The sequence below is a fragment of the Odocoileus virginianus genome, unplaced genomic scaffold (assembly GCF_023699985.2).
Source record: "Odocoileus virginianus isolate 20LAN1187 ecotype Illinois unplaced genomic scaffold, Ovbor_1.2 Unplaced_Contig_10, whole genome shotgun sequence".
Taxonomy (NCBI): Eukaryota; Metazoa; Chordata; class Mammalia; order Artiodactyla; family Cervidae; genus Odocoileus; species Odocoileus virginianus.
Genome location: NW_027224327.1, coordinates 108690 through 127949, shown reverse-complemented (window position 1 = coordinate 127949; position 19260 = coordinate 108690). Strand labels below are relative to the sequence as shown.

The 19260-nt window shown below is 46.2% G+C and overlaps 1 protein-coding gene across 1 annotated transcript in view; it reads right to left on the bottom strand.

Annotated features, from left to right (window-relative positions):
* MYO7B (myosin VIIB) overlaps positions 1-19260 on the bottom strand; it is a 108984-nt gene that overhangs the window by 50432 nt on the left and 39292 nt on the right. Inside the window, exons 2-9 of the mRNA XM_070463984.1 lie at positions 16428-16541; positions 15208-15360; positions 14297-14481; positions 8012-8133; positions 6879-7021; positions 4609-4722; positions 2974-3127; positions 544-620 (exon numbers count right to left, since the gene is read on the bottom strand). Coding sequence (XP_070320085.1) covers positions 544-620; positions 2974-3127; positions 4609-4722; positions 6879-7021; positions 8012-8133; positions 14297-14481; positions 15208-15360; positions 16428-16541 — 1062 coding nt within the window. The remainder of the gene's footprint in view (positions 1-543; positions 621-2973; positions 3128-4608; positions 4723-6878; positions 7022-8011; positions 8134-14296; positions 14482-15207; positions 15361-16427; positions 16542-19260) is intronic.

The window sequence follows — 19260 nt, the reverse complement described above, 5'->3', positions numbered from 1 at the left end:
GAATCTGAGCTTCCTGCATTGCAAGTTATATAGAAAGTGCAAGTATCAGCGGTCACAGCCTAAATGCCTACAGGGCCAGCAGTGTGGCAAAGCCAAAAAATAACAACAGCAAAAAATAACACACAGGGTGAGTGGTCTGAGTACATTCCATCAGCCCAGAAGAGCACAACTCATGGAGAAGCCCTGGGGACCAGGATATGGGGCAAGGATGTCTTGCTGTAAAGGCCTCAGATTGATTGAGTGGGGACAACCTGGGGAATGGGTGGGGTAGAAAGTTGAGTAAAGGCCGTAGAAGAGCAAGAAGGTCAGGGAAAGGGCAAGAAACACGTGTTCAAGTCACGCTGAACATTTCCAGGGACTTAGTTAATGATTAACTCCATGATTCCCACACCTAGGGCCTGCAGTGCTCCACAGGGGAGTTGGAGGGGAGAGGGTGAGTGAGAACCTGGGAGGCAGGAACTGGAGACTGGGAAGGGCTCTCAGCCCAGGCCCTGAGGCTGCTCACAAAAAAAAGGAGACTGGCGTACAGAAGAGCAGAGTTACCTCCAGTAACTTCATCACAGTGGGAAAGGCAGGGGTCTCCATCACGTCAGAGGAGTCCAGGTTCTCAAAGATCGCAGCTGCAGAGAGAAGCAATGACCCTGAGAGGCAAAGTGGCCTGAAGGGATGGGACAGAGGCCCCAGGGAGGCTGTCCCAGATGCATGCCTCAGAGACAACCATCCCTGGGTGAGGGGCACTGCCTCTCCCAGGCCCCCTCTGAGAGTCGTGACCTCTCTGGGGACTATCAACATTTTGATTCTAACCACTGTTCATAGGGTATGTCCCCCTCTGCCCAGATTGAGATCCTGACTCAAAGGGGAGTTTGAAGCTGTTGGAGGGAGAAGTCTGGTGCTGGTGGGGCAGGTGGGGTCTATCAAGGGAGAGGATGACCCATTGGTCTCATTCCATCTGCTCTGCTGTCCTTAGAAACCTAGGTGTGTTCATTCATTCAGCAAAGGATGAAGCAGGGCCCAGCTCAGCAGGTCTCCTGACCCACCTACTGGTTCAATCCTTCCCCTTTGAGTCCCTCCCTTTAGGGCCGCTGAGCTGCAGGGAGGAAAGAAAGCTGTTTCTGTCATTTTTTTTCCTTCTTTAGACTTAAAAATTGTAAACTAAAGCATATGCTTTAAGAAATGCATAAAACCCAAAGGTATGTTATAACGGATAATTATTATGTCAGCATTGTGAAGCAACCACTTAAGCCAAACCCAGAGCTTCACAAACAGCTGGGACCTTTCCTGCTCAGACCAGCTCCTCCACGGAAGGCAATATTCTCCTGACCACCACAGAAACCACTTCCTTGGTTTTTCCTTATCTTTTTACTACCTATATGTCGATCCCTGTTGCTGTTCAGTTGCTCAGTCAAGTCTGACTCTTTGTGACCCCATGGACTGCAGCATGCCAGGCCTCCCTGTCCCTCACTGATTTAATCACTAAACTGCATTTAATTTTACCTGTTTACTTATGTGTTATCTAAATACCTGCATTCCTCTGTAGTGTTTAATTTAAAAAAAATTTATTTATCTCTTTTCTGCTGTGCCGGGTCTTGGTTGCTGCACTGGCTTTCTCTCTGATTGCAGAGAGTGGAGGCTACTCTCCAGTTGCAGTGTGTGGGCTTCTGCTGCTGCTGTTCCTGGGCTTTAGGGCACAAGCTCCATAGTTGTAGCTTAGTTGCTCCACAGCATGTGGGATCTTCCCAGATCAGGGATTGAACATGAGTCTCAGATTCTTTACCACTGAGCCACCAGCGAAGCCCTGTAGCACTTAATTTTATCTGTGTTTAAATTTTGTGTGTGAGCTCTCTGCCTTCTTTTGCCTGGTTTCATTTCCTCAACATCACGTTTGATAGTATTCCATGTCCTGAGGCCCCCTGCTTATCAGCACCCACTTTTTATCAGCAGAAGTGCCCGGTTTGGTCACCCAGCTACAGCTTGCTGGAGTAGATTTCCTTATATGATCTGAGATAGTGGTTCATGTTTTCTACATGAATATCCAATTGGTCTGGAAGAGTTTATTGAAAAATCTGTCTTTTTTTCCACTGCTGTGTGAGTTGGTGTCTTTCATTAGATCTAGAGCCAGCCATAATCCCTTCAAGTGTTGTTTAAGTCCCAACCCTCTCTTTTTCTTTAGAACTCTAAACGTATTCTACATCTTCTCACTCTATCTTTGAGGTCTCTTACTCTGTCTTTTATATTTTCCATCTTTTAAAAAATATTTACTTATTTATTATTTGTCTGCGTTGGGTCTTTGTTATGGCATTCGGGTCCTTTAGTTGTGGCATGTGAACTCTTAGTTGCAGCATGTGAGATCTAGTTCTCTGACCCAGGATCGAGCCTGGACACCCTGGATTGGTAACAGGGAGTCTTAGCCACTGGACCACTAGGGAAGTTCCTGTTTTCCATCTTTTTTGTCTTTCCATGCTGCACACACAGTTTCTCTTTCCCTTTAGAACTCTAATTAAATGTATACTATATCTTCTCACTGTATCTTCTAGGTCTCCTATTTTCTCTTTTATATTTTCCATCTTTTTGTCTTTCTGTGTTGCTGTTGCTTTCTTCCAGAGAGGATTGTCAGTAATTTCTGTCAGGCACTTGGGGCAGTAACAAAACAGGCCAGGACAGTTGAGTCTCCAGACCAACTGGACGCTTAGAAATGGCTGGCGGGTTCATGCACGGCTTTGCCTACACTTTGGGTTTCCAGCCAAAAGTTTGGGATGATTGATCAATGTCTTCACCTTTGGAGGGCCCTAAGCTTTGGCATCTTCTGCCCTAACTCCACAAGACCTCTAAAATTACAGCCAAAATTCCTAATGTACTTTTCCAACACATTGTGACTCTGATGGGCCCTTTGGATGAGAACCCACAGGGATTTCTTCCTCCTCTAGTCTCCATTCTTCCTCCTCAGGGGTGTACTTTGGATGGAAACAGCATTACCCATGAACTCCACGTTGCCCAGGTGGAGAATAGTGGCCAGCAACTTGCTGAGGTCCCAGTTTTCGGAGTCAGAGAACATGAGGATCTTCATGGCCGAGCGGACATGGGCATAGTCCTTGGCATCATTGCGCCCCTCACAGGAAGTACAGTTCCCCTGAAAGATTGAACACATCAGCTTTTGGGGGCCTTCTCCATTGTAGGGCCAGCAAGGCAGGGATGTATCAGGGACTCAGCCAAAGGGCCCTGATAAGTGATACTTCATTGGCTCTGGGTGGGTCCCATGGGACCACCTAGAGGACCAAGCTCATAAAATACACAAAGGTATTTCCAAAGGCAGAATTATGGTGATATAGACCCAGAATTCTATGGTAGCTTGATAGCTATGTGGCCATAGCTAATTCATTCAGTTTCTCTGAGCCTCTTATTTGTCAACCATCCATGGTAATGCCTGCCTCAGTCTCTTGGGGGAATATCATGGGTTAATTCCTTTAACAAACACTTTCTAAGGCTCACTGTGTGTACCTACTGGGGTACTTACTGGGAATTCATTAATGGAGAGAGCTGGCCCTGCTCTGCATGCTGTTACATCCAGGAGAAGAGGCAGAAAGATTATGTCATAGGCTTTTGCAGATGCTGAGACAAAAGGGGGCTTGGCCAGCCCTCCTGGGAACTGGGGAAAGGCTTCCTGGAGGAGGCACCTGAGCTGGTTCCACAGGGTGAGCTTTATAGCAGCACAGGGAGAGAGGGTTTTGGCAGATAACAGCTTGAGCTAGGCTGTGAGATGGGAGGCAAAGAGGCTGGACTCATGTGGAGGAGGAGGGGCTGGCAGACGGTGGGATCTGGAGGGACTTGGAAACCTTGCCAAAGAGCCACGAGGAACTTCCAAAGAGCTGTGATCAGGAATACTGTCTGTCAGGCGCCCTGTATGGGAGATCTGTGGGGTGGATGATAGATTTGGGGTCAAGTCTGCAGAGAAGGGGAACTCAGTAGGAAAGTAGCACCATGCTTTAGGCAAGAGATGATGAAGGCCTCAGGCAGAGACAGGGGAGACAGGGGTTAGGCAGGAGAGAGCGTTGAGAGCTGGATCTCATTCATTCTCTTGTCAACAACACAAGCCCCACTTGTGAGACTGATTGTCTGGCAATGTTCCAGGCGTGGGGACACAACTGAGCAAGGCCTCTGCTCTCCTGGAGTTCAAGTTCTCGGGGCACCTAGGAGGACGGTGACTGGGATGAAATGAGGGGGGAGCTACGGGGTGGCCAGGAGCCTTCTGTCCATTAGGACCAAAGGAAGGTGAGGCTTGTGTGGCAGGACTATAGCCTCTGTGGAAAACAAGGAAGCACATGGACAAGGGCAGGATTCTGATGGTCAAGAGTAATCCTCTGATGGTTGTAAAGTGTATGCCAAACACAGAAGGGTGGAGTGGAGAAGGGCAAAAGGGAGCCCCCAGTCCCCACCCAGGGGCCTACCCAGAGTCTGGGCTTTTATGAGGCTGTAAACCAACGTTGAGCAAGACCTGGCCCTTCTTACTTCTTCCCCATAGTAAGAGGCAGGGCAGGGAGAGGTGGGAAGGGGAGGAGGGGTGGGGCAGGAAGGGAGAAGGGAGGAGGGTCAGGGAGGGGCAGACAGCCTCACCATGGTGAGGTAGTGGTACTCCGAGGGCGTCCCCAGGCACAGCAGCTTCTTCTCCTCGGCGCTCATCCCCATGAGCAGGCAATAGAAGATGTGGTAGTTACGCTCCTCCGGGGCCTGGCAGGGAGGGAGTTCCAGGAGCTTGTAAGCAGCTCCCCTGAGGCTGTGGGTCCTCGGTACTGTCTCCCGGCCCCAGCCCTGTCCCAGTTTCCTTCCTCCCCAGCCAGCAGGGCTCTGGCATTGACCCAAGGGATGAGCATGCCTGGTCACTGTCCTCATCCGAGGCCAGAATGTCACTCCTTGTAATCACTCCTTGCACTTTCCTGTAGCCTGACTGCCCCCCGCAGTCCAGAGTCACAGGCAAAGCAAGGTGTCAGGATTCAGATCCAGGCTCTCTGACTCAGAATTCCCGACTCTACAGTCTAGGTAAAGCCTTCACTGGTGGCTCAGTGGCAAAGAACCTATCTGCTAATGCAAGAGATGTGGGAGACACAGATTTGATCCTCCAGGAAGAACCCCCGGAGAAGGAAATGGCAACCCACTCAGTTATTCTTGCCAGGGAAATCCCATGGACAGAGGAGCCTGGTGGGGTTTCGAAAGAGTCAGACATGACTTAGCGACTGAGCAAAAACAACAACGACAAAGCCTTCCTATCACCTCGTGACCCCCAGGGACCTGACTTCCACAGGTTTACCTAGCTGGGTCTTCTGCATTTTTAAACATTATTTATGAGAACATCTCTGTTGTGAAATTCAGGCAATTCCAAGTATAGAGTGTTAAAGGGGGAGTTTCTCTTCCCCCACCTTCCCACTCCTCAGACGACCTCCTCTTCTCCCTCAGAACCATTGGATGTCCTTTCTACACATCACTAATACATTTACTGAGAGTGCGTGCATGCATGCTCCATTGCTTCAGTCGTGTCCGCCTCTGCAATCCCACTTACACGCCAAAAAAATTTTTTTGACATGGACCGTTTTAAAAGTATTGAATTTGTTACGATACTGCTTCTGTTATACATTTTCTGGCCCCGAGGCATGTGAGATCTTAGCTCTCTGACCAGGGATCAAACCTGCATGCCCTGTATTGGAAGATGAAGTCCCAACCTTCAGACCACAAGGGAAGTTCCCCACCCCGCAAAATTTTTAATCTTATCACAGACAGGACTTGTCTCTGATATGCTTTAGAAGTCTCCTGTTCATTCTGGGATGTCTCTATGAGGACCAAATTCTGTGAATTCACCAACCATTATGTGAAGAACTATAAACTTCTGGAGAGAGCAAACTTTGGAGTCTGAGAGACTCTACCTTCTCCTAGTTCTGGGACCTAGATAAGTTACCCTGGACTCATCTATACAATGGGGACAAAGAGACCTGTCTCTCTTGGTTGTTGTGAAGATCTAATGAGATAACACAGGGGAAACACCTGGCAGCAGGTAAGGGTCACTAAAGGTGAGCTTCCTCCTTCAGCTCGCCACAGTGTCCAGGTGTCTACCTGTTCCCATACACATCTCCAGCCCCTTCAGTGGCATGTCCCCGTTCTGAAGCTTCATGTGTGTGTGTGCATGCATGCTTATGCACACTCACACGGGGGTTATACCATTACATGAGTGGGGTATCCTACCCCCAACAAGGCTGTGTTAACTCTGCTGATATGGCTGTCATACTTTGGGGTCTTTGTCAGCTACAACTATCTACTTGATCTGTGGGGCACAGTGCAAAATGAAAACATGGAGAATCTCTCTAAAAGTTATTAAGAATTTCAAGATGGTGACAACAGAGCATTAAACCAAATGTGGGCCCTTGTGAGTATGAGGCCCCATGGGACAATGCAAACCATATGCCACCTCATTTCCTGGCCAGGTGGTCTTTTGGACAGTGTTATCTAGGTCCTTCTGACAGGGCCCCCAATACATCTGAAGATATACCCACCTCCAGTTGAGGACTTACCTGGCCTCAGAATTAACTCTAATAGAGGTGAGGAGTAGTAAACACCAAATAATAACAATTATATAGATGGAAAATTCAAAACAGAAAATCCTATCATTTCCTTGAATATTGGGGACGGACCATCATTATCCAGTTTTAGGGGTCCCTGGCCCATCTCAGGCCAGGGCTCAATGGCAGCGAGATAAGGCCTGTGGGGCTCCCGGGAGGAGGGAGAGAGGTATGAGAGTGACGGAAAGGAACTCTCTTGGAAGCCTCCCCAGTCCCCGGATTCCCATCCTAGGGCAAGGGGAGGTTCCCCAGGACCAGGGTAGTAGGCAGAGGCCTTACCTGCCGGCAGACCCGGGATTTCTCCAGGAGAAACTGCTCGATGCGTGCCCCTTCGATCACCCCACTGGAGTTGAAGTAGATGTCAATGTACTTCCCGAAGCGGCTTGAGTTGTCATTTCGGATTGTCTTGGCATTTCCAAAGGCTAAAGGCCGGAGGATGGTGCCCACGATGGGAGCAGAGAATAGAAGTTTTATTTTTAGTGAGATCTTCTGGGAAGGTTTCTCAGAAGATGTAGCTAAGTCCAGAACTGAAGGATGGGTAGGCTTACACCAGACAGTGGTGGCGGCCAAGGGTTTGCTAAGAGGAAGTCAAAGTGCAGCTAAAGGTTAGGAGATCAGATAGCATGAAGTGTGCTTTCAGGAAGGGAAATTCGGCTGGACCATAGGATACAGGAGAGAAGCAGAGGAAGACGGATGGAACCATTCCCAGGTGGGGCCAAGTAGCAAAGAACCTTGAACGTGAAGCTAAGAAGTTCGGAATTAGTCCCACGGGCAATGAGGGAAGCAGGAACCCTCCTGAGGGAGTTTGGGTGCATTTGAGAAAGATTGCTCAGGCTGTGGGGTAGAGACTAGGCTAGAGAGGGCAGGTTTGCAAGGAGAGTGACAGAGCTGGCACAAGCCAGGGTGTGGATAGGAAGTTAGACCAGACGGCATTTGGGTTGCAGTATGATCTGGAGTGCATTCCATAGAGCTGTTTGATGATGTGACTGCATAAAGAAAGATCTTTTTGCGCACACATCCTCACTTGTACAGGTAAATGAAAAAAATAGAGGGTCTGGCTACTTTTATTAGCATAATACATTTGGGATCCTTCTGTGTATCAATAATCCATTCCCAGAATTTCCCAAATTGATTTTATTTTGGATTCTTTTTTAAAGGAATGCTTAAGATCCTGTGTGTGGAAAACACACCTTTGAAAGCTAATAAGGCCATCAGTCTTTCTTCTCTGTGCTTCATAGGAGCCGCAACACTACCATCCACCCCATCCTTATCTTTTGTGTCCTGGGGAATCCTGAGAAGTTGCTGAAAATTTATGGCTTACTCTGTCCTTCTTCCCCACAAGCACCACCTGGCAGGAAGGTACCAGCCTACAGAGCCTGGGAAGGAGGCTGGTATGGTAGGTGACTGCTTACCTTCCAGGATGGGGTTGGCTTCCAGGACCTGCTGCTCAATCCACGAATGCTGGCCACTGATGGTGGCCAGGAACTGCAGGATGAGCTTGGTGGCCTCTGTTTTCCCTGCCCCAGACTCACCACTGCAAAGAGGCATACAGGTATGTCAGTCCATGAAACAACTATTTTTCAACATCTCTTGACTCTCCTGCAAACCCACCACAGGTCCACTTTCTGGGCCAGTCTGAACAAAGATGCTCTCTCACTGTGCAGAAATTGCACTGTGTTCACCCTGACATCCCCTGCTAACTTTGTGCTAGTTATTGGTGTGTTCCTCTTTCCTCCTCTGCTCCACTGCACAGTCCTGCTGATCTCTGGTTCATCTCAGGGTCACTGGCTCAGTATTTAGTCACCGTAGATGAATGAACGAGACTGGGTGATGCCATGCCCTGATTTAACATTGTCTCTGTGAGCAGCCAGGTCGTGCTGGACAGAAGGGAAATAGCATCAGTCCTTTGGGAAAGCAATCTGGCATAGTTGCAAACCCCTTCAGAATTATCCTGCCTTTAGTCTAAAGACAGAATCTTAAAATCAGAAAAAGCTGTCTCCCCAAATGCTTCCTGCTCTTTAAAGCATTATTTTTTTGTCATTGCAATTGTGGAACATTGGAAGTAACATAAATGTGGGAAATTATGGTCCATCTAGTCAGAGAATATTGTGCAGCTGCTTAATCCAGGTCTGCACAGAGCAGTAACACAAGCAATGCTTACTAGTTAAGTGAAGAGCCAAATGTAGTTACTATTAAGTAAAATTCATCCAAGAGAGTGGAGGAAGACTTTTCTTCCAGAAGTGTCTAGCAATTTTTTTCTGAAAATATTTGTTTTTCTGAAAATTTTGAAAATTTTCATGGTGAATATATAATAATTTAATAATAGTGAAATGTGAAAAACAGTTTTAAAAATTACTTATGTCAGTGGACTAGCCAAGATGGTGATGTGTAAAGACCCAGAGCTCACCTCCTCCCATGAGCACATCGAAGTTACAACTATTTACAGAGAAATTATTGATGACAAAAACTGGAAGACTAACAGAAAAGAAATGTTTAAATAATACATAAAGAAAGAACCACAGCACGGAACTGTAATCAACATTCTATGATAACCTATATGAGAAAAGAATCAGAGAAAGAGTGGAGATATATATGAGAATTACTTTGCTGTAACCTGAAGTTAACACAACATTGTGAGTCAACTGTACTCCAAGAAAGTTAAAAAACCAAAAACAACAACAACGAAAAAGCAAACAAAAGATGTTTACTTCATTGTTTCAGGACTAAATGTTACATGGCATTATGTTCAAAGGATAAAATATATTTAACTCACAGTTAAAATATATCAACTTAAAGAAAAACAACAGCAAAAAAGAAGGAGCCACAAGGAGACAGTCGGAGGAGGGGCAGAGATGCAGTGTAGTCGAGACACATACCCCCGGTAGGTGACCCACAAATGGGAGAAGAAGTATAACCACACAGGTTCTCCCCAAGGAGTGAGGAAGCTTTGAGGGTCAGTGGGGCCTACTTTCGGGACAACCAGAGGGCTGTGGGAAATGGAGACTCCACTTGCAAATGGTACACATAAAATCTCACATGCTCCAGGACCGAGGGCAGAAGCAGTGATTTGAAAGGAGCCTGGGTCAGACCTGCCTGCCGGTCCTAGTGAGCCTCCTGGAGACAGGAGGCAACTGCCGCTCGCCCTGGGACACAGACACTGCAGGCAGCCTTTTTGCGGAGCTTGTTGACCACATGGACACTGGTGCTCCGAAGTGCTAGGGTGGAATCCTCCCTCTAGCTTATTCAGCCTGGATTCTGCCCTGCCCACCAGCCTGTTGGTACCAGTGCTGGAACATCACATGCCAAGCAATGAGCAGGGCCAGGACACAGCTCCACCCATAGCAGGCCTGCTACCTTAAGACCCCCAGAGCACACCGTTGGACAGGAAGGACATGGCTCTGTCCACTAGAGGACCCAGAACACAGCCTCACCCTCCAGTGAATTGGCACTACCCTCAGAACCCCCTGGACTCCAGTCCCCATCCACAATCAGGCCAACACAAACCTTGAAAACCCCTGGGTCCTGCCTACCAGCAGGCTGACACCAGCTCTGAGGTAGCTTGGAAATCCAGTTCTACCCACTGTGAGCCAGCACTAGCACCAGGACACCCCAAGGCACAGCCCTACTCGTCAACAGGACAAAGCTAGATTTGGGACATGCCAGACCCTGCAGCTAGCCATGTCAGGAGCTGGCCCCGCCCATCAGTGGGCCAACACTGGATCTGGGATTCCCAGGCCGGCAACTACCCATTCTAGAACTCTGCCCTGCTCACCACTAGCCCCAGGATCCCTCAGGGTTCTGCAGCCTGCAGCCTTGTGACAAGGCCTTGCCAGCTGTCATATGAGGCAGCTGTCATATGAGGCAGGGCCTGGCAACAAACTGGACCAGGGGCCAGTCACACCTACTAGACCACCTTTGGTAGTCAGCCCACCACAGTGGATGACCCAAGTCACTCACATAGGGGGCACAGAGCTCCGGTGATCAGAGTGTGCTATCTCCTATAAAAGGCCACTTCTCCAAAGTCAGGAATTGTAACCAACCTAACAGATACATAGAACTAAAAACATCAAATTAGACAAAAGGAGGCAGCAGAGGAATGTGTTCCAAACAGAAGAACAAGAAAAAATTCCAGAAGAGCTAAGTAAAGTGGAGACAAATAATCTGCCTGAGACAGAGCTCAAGGTAATGACTGTAAAGATGCTAAAAGAACTCTGAAAAAATGCATGAACACAGTAAGAAGTTTAACAGAGAGTTAGAGTGTATAAAGAAGACCAAACAGATCTGAGGAATACAATAACCAAATTAAAAAATACCAGAGAGGGAAACAGCAGTAGATCAGATGATATGTAGAAATGGACCAGCAAGCTGAAACTGCAATGAAATTCACTGATGCTCAACAGAAAAAAAGAATGAAAAGAAATGAGGACAGGTTAAGAGACTCCTGGAACAACATCAAGAATACTAATGTTCACTTTATAGGGGTCCCAGAAGGAGAAGAGAGAGAAAGTGGGCACAGAACATATTTGAAGGCATAATAGCTAAAAATTTTCCCAACCTTGGAAAGGGAACTGACATCCAAGTACAGAAACACAGAGAGTCCCAATCAAGATCAACCAATGAGAACCCAACCAAGACAAATTGTAGTTAAAGCGGCAAAAATTAAAGACAAGGAGAAAATATTAAAAGCAGCAAAAGAAAAACAGTGACGTACGAGGGAACTCTCAAAAGGCTATCAACTGACTTTTCAGCAGAAAGTCTGCAGGACAGAAGGGAGTTGCACAATATATTTAAAGTAGTAAAAGGGAAAACATACAACACAAAATACTCTACCTAGCATTTATCATGTAAACTACAACATGGTAAATGTAATTAGCACATCACACATGGAAGTTGTTAAGAGAGAAAGTCCTGAATTCTTAACACAAGGAAAAACATTTTTTTTTGTTTCTTTAATTTTGTACCTGTAAGAGATGATGGATGCTCACTAAACTTCTTGTGATAATCATTCCATGATGTATGTCAATTCATTATGCTATACACCTTAAACTTAACTTATAATTAACTGTATGTCAAAACTTAACTTATAATTAACTGTATATCAATTATATCTCAATAAAACTGGAAGAAAAAAAGCATTAATATATGACATAGAATAGTAATCAGAAAAAATAGCCAAAACACTATGCTCACACAGAGTTTGGGAAAAAAACAAATAACCAAAAAATAGACAAAATATTACTACAAAATATAGCAAGGAAAAAAGCATTAATAGAAAAAATAGGGCATTACATAATAAAAGAAACCATTCCCTGAATATCAATATCATAAATTTGTATGCACCTAATAACACAGCCTGCAAATACACAAAGCCAACTTTGTGGAAACTAAAAGGAGGTTTTTGAAACTTTTTTTTTAATCAGAAATCTAAAACATATATAAAAAGCACTAATAAACTTAAACTAACAATTATTTATAGACTCATGAGCTAACAAAGAACATATAAATGTCTTGAAGCTGACATAAAATAGTCACACAGTTAACCAAGTAATAGGGCTGTAAAAGAAGTCAGTGTATTTCAGAGTAAATAACATATAGAACATATTAATCACAATGTGATTAAATTAGAAATCGAGTTAAAAGGTGAAAGTATTTTTATATTTAGAAATTACAGGCACTCTTCTAAAATATAATGAATTAAAGAGGAAACCAAAATAAAACTGCATGCTTTAAACCTTAACAATAAAATAATTAATCAGTATAAAGCTAGAAATTTCTTAGAGTGTTTAAATTGAAAAATACACTTATGTTTGGCACATAGCATACACTCAGGATTGCAGTAATTAACACTATTATTATTATAAAGGGAGAAATGTTGCTTTTATGAACATTTTTAAATTATAGAAAACATCAAATATTACAAATGAAGGCAGAATGCTGCAATATGCTGCTAATAAAAGTATGGCCTAGATGCCAGCAGCACCTGCTGCCTAATTGGAAATGCAAATTTCAAGGCTCCCTTGCTCTACTCAGCCAGAATCTGCATTTTCACAAGATCCCCAGGGAACTCCTGCACTTTAAAGTTTTCTTAATGAACTCCTAGAGTCCCATTCCCAGCTGCAACTCCTGACCAATCTTGATTCCCATCCTGTACAATTTTTTCCCCCACACTGTGCTGGATGGTAGTTCCTTGACCAGGAATCACACCTGCAGCCCCTGCATTGAGAGCACAAATTCTAAACCACAGGACTTCCAGGGATATCCCTCTTGTACTATACTGAAGCAAACTCCAGACAAACATGTTTTCATCTGAAAATATTAAGTTTTTAGGAAGTTTTGATCCAAGTGTTCCTCTTCCCTGACACAAGTGAAGGTGTGACATAAAGGGTGATGCTTCACACGGCGCCCCTGCATGGGAAGATGATGCTGAGGGCAGAGGACTCGGGGGCTCGCTCATGTCCCAGGTGCTCTGGGCTCTTCTGCTGCCCTGTGGTCCTGGGGGTGAAGCTTCCTGGCCAGGCCACCTCCCTGCCTCCTCTTCCAGAGCTCTGGGTGTAAAGTTCCTGTTTCATAGCTTGTCACTAGGAGAGAATATCAACCTCTCTGGTGGGAGGTCTCCCCGACAGGAATACAGGAATAGGAGTATCTACTTCAGAGAGTTGCTGAGAGCATGAAACAGGACAACCTACACTGTAGGACCTTGTTCTGATCTCTGTTCCAATGGCCCCTCCTCAGAGAGGCGAATCCAATCTGCCCTTCCACCTAGTGGTGACCCCATTACTCTCTTTCCTTGCAGTGTTTTTCTTCAAAGTTCTTATTATCTGCCAAAACAATTTGTCTATTTATTGCCTGTCTCCCCTTCTAGAATGTAAGCTCCACGAGGCAGGGATTTTAGTCCCTTTCCTTGGCTGCTGTCTAGCTATCTTAGGACAGAGAAGGACACACAATCGGAGCACAGCAGAATCTTGAATGAATAAACAAATGAATGAAGAGATGACTTTACTAGAGCCCCAAGCAAGGAGCCCTGGAGCCAAATTTCCTCTCCCCCTTCCTTTCCTGCTCAGCCTCTCTTCCATGAGGACCAGGAGGGCAGGAGGCAGGGAAGCCAGGCCAGGCAGTGAGTCTCTCTCTGAGTTAGGATCACCATCTGGACTGGAGAGGGACACATCCCTTCTCGGTCCAGCAGCCTGAGAGCCATCCTCTCTGAGATCTGCCTAAAGTTGTTTCATTTTTGTTTTTTATTTTTGGCAGCAGCATGTGAGATCTTAGTTCCCCAACAGCAGCTGGATCCAAGCCCCCTACCTTAGAAGCAGGGGGTCTTAACCACTGGACCACCAGGGAAGTCCTCCTGAGGTTTTTTTTTTGAGGGATCTCACCTGTTTGATCCTTGCACCCCAAGTGCCTATCCTGGGTCCCATTTCTAAACCAACCCAGCCCCACTCTTTCTTCCTTGTCTCAGAAAACATTCACAGAAGGCTGGGGCTGTTCAGTCCCTGATGATAGGAGAAGAGTAGGTTCTGAAGGAAGGACACCTCGGAAGGACTGTTCAGGGTGGAGGGGCCACAGATGCCAGACGCAAGGGGAGCTCATTGATTCAGGGCCTCTAAGTCGCACGCTGGTCTGGAGAGGGCTGGGGAGAGGAGATGCTCCCTCCTTTACGAGATGCTCAGAAATGGTGGGTGGCCCACCCAGAACCTCACCTGATAATGCAACACTGGTCCCTCTTGTTCTTCTTCATGTTGAAGTAGCAGCTGTTGGCAATGGCAAAGATATGCGGCGGCAGCTCGCCCGCATGGTGCTTGTAGTACAGCTGCACCTGCTCCACGGTGTAGAGGGGCAGCACCTGGAACGGGTTCACCGACACCAGGATGGAGCCTGTGTACGTCTGGGGAAGGGAGGAGGTGGTTAGTGGCCGCTAATCTGAGGATTGGTGCTGACTTCGGATGCCACTATGCAAGGGCGCCAGGTATGGCTGACTCTGGCAGGGAGGCGGGGACTGATTCTGGGCTGAGAGATAAGACTCTTGGCAGCTCAGATCCTTCACCTGGAAAGGAAGCTCACCAAGAGCAAGAGCTCCTGGGTGAGGATGCCTTCACAAGAGCATTAAATGAGGTGGTTTCTATTTAGCACTAACATTAACATTGTGGCTAATGTTTAGTGCTCTGTCTGGTAGACCCTGATGCTGGGAAAGATTGAGGGCAGGATGAGAAGGGGACGACAGAGGATGAGATGGTTGGATGGCATCACCGACTCGATGGACATGGGTTTGGGTGGACTCTGGGAGTTGGTGATGGACAGGGAGGCCTGGCGTGCTGTGGTTCATGGGGTCGCAAAGAGTTGGACACGACTGAGTGACTGAACTGAACTGAACTGAACTGGTATTTAGAAGAGGCTCAATGAAACTAGACTGAATGTATGAAGCAAGTCTTCAGCTGCCTCCCACATGGGCCTCAGTGAGGCTGGGCCACCATCGTAGCACTCGGAGTCCTCCTGGACCTTAGTTCAGGGTCACTTGCTCGTGTGGAACATGGGCATGGTTTGCTTCCCAAGCCAGGTCAGCATGTGTGGCCCAAGCATGCCGTGGGGGCACACAAGGTCAAGGGAGACTCACGTAGATCTTGTGCTGCTGGTAGCGGATCAGGAGGTTGTGCACCATGCCTGCCTCATTCAGGTCCCCCAGGCGGATCATGTCATCCACGCCCTGAGCTGAATTGGGGTGCATGGAGCTGAGGGTGCCAAGGTCCTCTGCTTGGATCCAGTGTTCCTGGAACAAAGGGCACAGGCTCTCCTGAGAGGTGACCTCTGCCAGGGACAAACTCTCCTCCATGTCCTCAGTGGACCAGCTGACCTGGTGGCCCGCACCTGGCCAGGGTTGGTCTGTGGTGAAGGTCAAAGGACTGAGTCAAGCCAAGGCTGGAGTCAGCACGTGTCTAGGGCCAGGGGTCAGTGTGTAGTGAGGCTAAGCGTGAAGTTCAGACCAGGGTCAGAGGTGTGTGGAGCCAGGAGTTAGATATGGCCACAATTGGGATCGGGGCAGCTTGCAGCTGGGGTCTCACAGATGGCTGGAATAAAAGTGTGCAAGTGTTTTTTTTTTTTAATAAATGATGTTATGTCATTTTGCAAATAGGAGACATTATTGTTAATATTTGACTGGCTTCCATACGACAGGACTCACAGGTCACACTCTAGAGTTTTCTCCCTGGAGGCCAAGTCTCTACATGCTTCACTTTGCAGACCCTCAGCAAAGAGGGCTGCCCAGGGAGGACCTCAGGGACCAGCTGGAGGCCCCGATCTGTAAGTCCTTCCCCTCTGCCCACCCCCGCTCCTCCCCAGCCTGACAGGTGACCGAGCTGGTTCTCCAACCGGTCATCCCGAGCTTCCTACTCTCTTATCTGGGCTGCCTTCCTCATGTAAGATGGGTCTCCTTCTCCTCCTCACGTGCTGGGGGCCCCCCTCCAGGCATCTTTCTCATGCACCTCTCCCACCCTCCCTTCTCTCGTCCTTCCTGCTCACCTTGCATTACCTTGAAAACAAGCTTCCGGCCCTTCCCCCTCTCTGCCCCAGCCCTTTCCCCACTTCACTCTCTCCTGCTCCCCTAATTGTCTGATTTTTCCATCTTCCAACCTGGTCCCTGCTTCTTCCCTATAGAAACAGTTCCCTAGACAGACACACAATGCCCACCGTGACAGGACTCCCCTGTGGTCTCTCCTGCCACGTGGTTCCCAGACTTGGGTTCTAGAATCCTGGGTGTTGGCAGCAGCACCATAGAAGGGAGGGGCTCAGGGTTCTGGACAGGAGCTGAGCCTCTGAGGAGTGTGTGGCCATACTCACCTTGCCCTCATCGTCTTCAACCAAAACTTTGCCAGGCTTGGTCTCTTTGATGATGCCCCCGATGGCCACTCTGGTCTTGTCGGCAGAGGTGGGGTTCAGCCACACGTGGTCACCCTGGAGGGCAGAGAGGTCAGATCCACGCTCCACCTTCCCCTTCCTGCTCAAGACTTACCTCCCTGGGGGCTGCCCCTTCCAACCAAGAGATGCCAAGTAACTGGAATGTGCTCTCTCTCCCTTGTCCTCCCTGCTTCCCCTTCTCCTCCTCCTCCTGCTTTTTCTTCTTCCCTCTCTCCTACCCACCCCTCCCCAGTCCTTTCTAGTTCTTGTCAACATGTTAATGGGTGATGTCAGAGGAAGCTTCGCCGGCCTGGTTTTTTCAGGAAAGTGTCCCCCATGAAGCGCAAAAAGAGAGTCTCTGCCGTTTGAATAGCCCTATAGTACCCAGATCCAGTGGCTAGGGGAAAGCAAAGGCTGAAATCTCACTAGGTTTCTTCCTGGCCTGCAACACGGCATTAACCCACATGAACCTCTTTCTGATCCAAGAAAGCTCACCCTACCCGAGGGGGAGTAACCCCAAAGGAAAAAGCACAGTCTACACACAAAGACACTGAGATTTAGAAGGAGGAAAGGGGCAGGTGAGTAACACTCACCAGGGGAAAACAAAATGCCGCAGAATAGTGGAAAGTTATAACCAAGTATTTCATCATGATTTCCAAAAATTTACTGAGCTCAGATAATAGATACTGAGACAACTAAAAAGGATGAAACATGAATTGGCAGAGCTCAAAAGAGAAATGGAGGAAAACAAGTAAATGTGGGCCAGAAGTGAAAGCAAACTGGAAACAACAACAGGGAAATAAGCACTGCTAAAATCAGGGTAAAGATCACAGGTGACAGGAGAAAAAAGTGAGCAAAATGACAAAGAAATGCAAAAAATTAGGATTAGGCAGAAAAGCATAGATATGGAAGGCAGGTGAAAATACAAATAATTTAAGTGTGCAAAGAAGAAAAATGGGGGGAAGAAAACAGAAAAATCACTTAAAGATATAATTCAAGACAACTTTCCAGAAATTAATGAAGGTTTGAATCTATGGGCTGAAGACACACAATAATTTCTTTGAAATGATGACAAAGAAAAGTCAACTCTAGGATGGATACTGATCCTAGAGTTAATTTTTTGAGGGGTAGGCAAGTAAAAAGACAGATACTCTTATAAGGAAATAATTCAGGACAAATTCAAGTCATATATGAGGGCTGAACAACTACAAAGACCTCAGGAAAAGAGGAATACAGCTATTAGAATGGCCATTATAAAAAGAACAGAAAACAACAAATGCTCCTGAGGATGCAGAGAAACCGGAACCCTTGTATTGTGGGTGGAAATGTAAAATGGTGACAGCACTGGGGAAAACAGTATGAAGGTTCCTCAATACACTAAAAATAGAATTATGATCTAGCAATTCCACTTCTGGGTAAATTTCCAAAGAAATTCAAAGCAGGATCTCAAAGACATATTTGCATTTCTATGTTAATTGCAGCATTATTCATAATAGCCAAGAGGTGAAAGCAACCCAAATGTCCATTGGTGGATGAACAAATAAAAAATGTAAAATATACAGTCATCCTTCAGAATCCTCAGGGGATTGATTGCAGAAGCCCCTGCAGATACCAAATCCATAGATACTCAAATACCTTAGGTGAAATGATATAGCACAGCAAATACTATACACTGTGGAATATTAGTTCAGTTCAGTTCACTTCAGTCACTCAGTCGTGTCCGACTCTTTGCGACCCCATGAACTGCAGCACACCAGGCCTCCCTGTCCATCACCACTCCTGGAGTTTACCCAAACCCATGTCCGTTGAGTCGGTGATGCCATCCAACCATCTCATCCTGTTGTCCCCTTCTCCTCCCGCCTTCAATCTTTCCCAGCATCGGGGTCTTTTCAAATGAGTCAACTCTTCGCTTTGAGATTGCATGCAGCCTTAAAAAAGGGGGAAATTCTCTCATACGCTACAATGTGGATGGACCTCAAAGATATTATACCAAGCAAGAGAAGCCAGTCACAGAAGGACAAATCTGTATGATTCCATTCAGAGAAAGTGTCTAAAGCAGTTAAAAATCACACAAACAGAGAGTAGAAAGGCAGTTGCAGGGGCTAGAGGAAAACAGATGGAAAATCATGTTTAATTAGTGAAGAGCTTCAAGTGCACAAGATGAAAATGTTCTCATACCTGTCACACAACACTGTGAATATATATAACAATATTGAATGGTATACTTAAAAATGGTTCAGATGGAAAATTGAATGTGATATTTTTATACCACAATTAAAAAAATAGAAAAAAGAATCCAATAATTTTTTTTACCCAGCCCAATTGTCATTTCCATATAAAGATAATAAATATTTTTAAGATGAATATTTTCTCATAAGTCTTTTAGAAAAAATAATTAGGGGACAAATTTCAGTCAATAGTACCAAGAATGAATATAAGTTCACACCAACATACACAATCATGAAGTTTCAAAATATTTGGGATAGGGAAAAGATCACAAAATCTTTCAGAGAGAAAAATTAAATTTCATACAGAAGCTCAATAATTAGAATTTCTAACTTCTCCATAGCAATGCTGGAAATCAGAAGGAGTATATGTTTTCACAATTTTCAGGGAAAATTGTATCTAGTATGGAATCCTATGTACAGCTGATATTCAAATGTGAATAAACATAGTTTTAGATGTTCAAGTTGTTAAAAATATTTACTTCATATGTACCCTATCTCAGGAAGCTATTACAGGTTGTGCTTGATCAAAACAAGGGAATAAATCAAGA